The 3,660-nt window shown below is 42.4% G+C and overlaps 1 protein-coding gene across 14 annotated transcripts in view; it reads right to left on the bottom strand.

Annotated features, from left to right (window-relative positions):
• Positions 1 to 3,660, bottom strand: part of LOC107665636 (receptor-type tyrosine-protein phosphatase S-like) — a 51,015-nt gene that overhangs the window by 11,550 nt on the left and 35,805 nt on the right. For 11 of the 14 annotated variants that reach the window (XM_016456572.1, XM_016456580.1, XM_016456582.1 and 8 more), the window contains 3 exons: positions 2,772 to 2,987; positions 2,522 to 2,679; positions 140 to 252 (listed from right to left, as the gene is read on the bottom strand). In XM_016456572.1, the coding sequence (XP_016312058.1) occupies positions 140 to 252; positions 2,522 to 2,679; positions 2,772 to 2,987 (487 nt within the window). The remainder of the gene's footprint in view (positions 1 to 139; positions 253 to 2,521; positions 2,680 to 2,771; positions 2,988 to 3,660) is intronic. The other 3 variants (XM_016456573.1, XM_016456586.1, XM_016456585.1) reach the window with 1 other exon arrangement.

The following is a 3,660-nucleotide window of genomic DNA, read 5'->3' as shown; positions in this document are numbered from 1 at the left end:
GTGTGTGTGTGTGAGAGTGAGTGTGAGAGTGAGTGTGTGTGTGTGAGAGTGAATGTGTGTGTGTGTGTGTGTGAGATTGAGTGAGTGTGTGTGTGAGTGTGAGTTGTGTGTGTGTGTGTGTGAGTGCACGTGTGCGTGCCTGGTGTCTGGAAGTTGATGCGTCTCATCTCCACAGGGTCGGTGGGGTTGTGCGCCATCATCTCAGCATTGTTCAGCAAACATTTGGTGCCCGGCTCAGAGTCCTTGCGTTTGCTAATGAGTGAAAACACACACAGAATGAGGAGAAACTGAAGTTATTAACGAGACTCGACAGACAGAAAGAAATTCAAAAAGCAGAAGGACACAAATAAAGCCACACCGAGGCCAAGCGCTACGGGGATCTGAGCTTCAAATAAGAGCTTTAATCTTCTCTCAGTGATGAGGCCCCCCAATGTGCCTTTATAATTGTTTTGATTTCAGACTTAAAGGAAAATATGTATGCAATCTGAAATGTTCAAATTTTCAAAATGTGTAATCATTTTCTCATGAGTAATAGCCTATATTACGTAATGCATTTGTCACATTGCTGATTTTTCATTATTCTTATGCTGTTAGACTCAATATTTACTGTAGTCATCATCAACATGAACCCACAGAGTGCAACACTTACGGTGTCCCAAAAGGCCAAGCAATAACAACTTCAAAGCTCAGAGATTATGGACTGCGGCTCAAATGAAGAACTGGTGACAGAGAGAGAGAGAGCGAGAGAGAGAGAGAGAGAGAGAGAAATCAATAGAGTGCATTTGTATGCAGCAGCTACATGACACCTCCTGCAGATAACGCTCTCCTGCATCGGGGACAGTTTAACTGCCGCCCCGCGGGACTGGATTGTTCCGGTCTAAATGGAAGGGGGCAGGGACGGATCAGACCCAAGGGCAGATTTATCAGCTGGACCGGCCCGTTGTGTTCCGCTCGCCCCCCCGCAGCGCCAGTAAAGTCACGCCAGCAATTTGGCGAACACAGATACCTGCCACAGCCAAGACGCGAGCGCTAGGATGAGCTCACGCTGAGAACCGCCGCCGCCGGGCCTCCAGAACTCACAATCACTCACAGCCAAACAATGAGAGAAAACTGGGACACGACTGAGTGTGTGTGTGTGTGTGTATGCGCTCCAGAAGATGGCGTCCCATGATGCACCTGATGAAGAGCAGAGCTGCAGTCTAGATTAGGATGAAGCTCAGCTATGAGAGTTTTCATTCGTGTCTTACATCAGCACGCTTTCAGATTCAAATGCACTGGTCAGTCTCTCCTCACAATCACTTGTGTGTCACATGCTGCTGTTTCCATGACGACCACTTACAGCCAAGCTGTATCCTAGCAACTGCTCACCATCACACCTTAATATCCCCTTTCTAATAAACCCTCATTCGTTAATGTGGGTGTACCTGCTATAAATGATTTTTATCTGCGTTTAAGTTTTAAAGTCATTTGATGAAGATGAGCAGGTGAAGATTAATTCCAACCTCAATATGTCTGAAAAAATGACAATAAAAATGTGTAATGTAATGAATTTTATACATAAATATAACGTATATGACATCTAATAAATATAACATATTTCCTCTTGCCGCAGTTGATCTGATTGAATCCTCACCTCAGACGCTATTATCTTCCTGTCCAGAAATAGCTGCTTCCTACATATTTAATCACACGCTATTCTCTTCTGTCCCCAAATCTTTCCCAGAGTTCCAGTCGTCATAGAGACGGCGCTTCAGGAACCATCGCTGTGCACTTAACATAATCTCTTCTTCTCATGACTATTATATCTAGTTGACTTTACTTATAGATGACCACTGATGGGAATATGAAACGTGATGTTCATCAGAAGCTCTGAGCTTCAGGCCAGAAGAAATGAACAAAACTGACACACGGACCAGAATGAACACATAAGAGACACCTGGAGAGGTCAAAATAATTATTATAAATAACAATAAAAAATAAGAGGATTCATAAAAATGTTATGTAGTTTTTTTTAGTCCTGCCCAGATAAAGCTACATAAGATATTATTTATATTTTTCTAGATGATCAAGATATTGGGGGATGTTAACTTATGAGCAGTACTGTACATTTGATCTTACACAATATATCACACTGCAAAAATGATTTTTGTTTTGTGAGTTTATCCTTAAAACAAGAGCAAATATCTGTCAGCGTGGTAAGAAAAATTAACTTGGTTCAAAGGGAAAACAAGTTCCTTTTTCTGACTCCACTGGCAGATATTTGTTCTTATTTTAAGGATAAACTCTTTTCAGGAAACAAAACGTAGTATTTTAAGTCATTTTGCTTCTCTAGTAAATGTGTCTTGATTTAAGAATGTTTATATATTTATACTGGAAAGCAAGACAGAAATACTAGTAAGAAAATCATTTTTTGCAGTGCAGAAACAGTGTTGCACTAAAGAGCCTCTCATTCATGTGCAGCTAGTCATGATGGGTAATTTTGTGTTTCTAGCAGCATCTAACATGTTCAGGTCAGACTCACTTCTTGTAGAGCAGGATGGCGATGACGATGCAGATGATGAAGACCACAGCCAGCACGGGTCCCACCACCCAGATGAGACCGTCGCCCGCGTCCAGAGGCTGAGGGTCCGAGTCCGGCGCGATCACGGGGTCAGTGTAAGGACTGGCCACAAACATCTTCTGAACACACAAACACAGGAGTGTTACACAGACACAGACACACTCACACTCTCTCACACACACACACACACACACACACACACACACCTTACCCCGGTGGTGGAGTTGAGCTCTGCCAGGATGAAGAACACGTACTCCTGACCCGCTTCTAATGCGCGGTTCTCGAAGCCTCCGTAGTCCAGCTGGTCTCCGAGTGTGAAGAATGCAGGCAGGGTGGCGGGTGTGAAGCGGGCGGTGATGTACGCCCTCCGTAGGTCCACCTGACGCTGCCGCGGGTCTCGCTGCTTCTGACTGATGTCCTTCAACAGCTGCAACACCAGCACAACACACCAAGCTCCAAAACTCATGAAACATTAGAAAATATAAATGTGTGTTAAATCAAATCAAAAGTCCAGCATCTGTGGCCTCAGAACTGTTGCATATTTCCAGACCATTTGATTTTGAAATATTATACAAATTCACAAATATATACAGACGTTTCACAACAATGAATTACATTCACAAATAAATAAAATGACATTTGCAAATCTAAAAATATGTTTTCCTTTGCATTTGTGGAGCCCTGCAGACATTTGAGGATTCCTCTAGTGCATTTGTGGATTCTGAAACACTTTTAGTGTCAAGACTGTTATCTGAACTCAGAGGAAGTCATCCATAATGTACAGGAAGTGATCCACAAATGAATGACAGGCAAAGATATGTTGTGACATAAAACCATATTTGTGTATATTTTTTTTTATTTGCAAATCTCATTCTATTTATTTGTGAATTTGTATAATATTTGTGAATCTCTTTACATTTAATTGTGGCTAAAAATCTATTATCTGGAAATACACAATGATTCTGACCCTAAGTTCTCGTTTTCACATGCTGTTGTGTCACGTGTGTGTGTGTGTGTGTCTGTGTGTGTGTGTGTGAGTGTGTGTGAGTGTGAGCGTTTGTGTGTGTGTGTATGTGTGAGTGTGCGTGTGTGTGTGTGTG

This window comes from Sinocyclocheilus anshuiensis, unplaced genomic scaffold, assembly GCF_001515605.1.
Source record: "Sinocyclocheilus anshuiensis isolate Anshui unplaced genomic scaffold, SAMN03320099.WGS_v1.1 scaffold711, whole genome shotgun sequence".
Classification (NCBI taxonomy): domain Eukaryota; kingdom Metazoa; phylum Chordata; class Actinopteri; order Cypriniformes; family Cyprinidae; genus Sinocyclocheilus; species Sinocyclocheilus anshuiensis.
The sequence above is the reverse complement of the archived record's forward strand: the minus strand, read 5'-3'. Positions and strand labels throughout refer to the sequence as shown.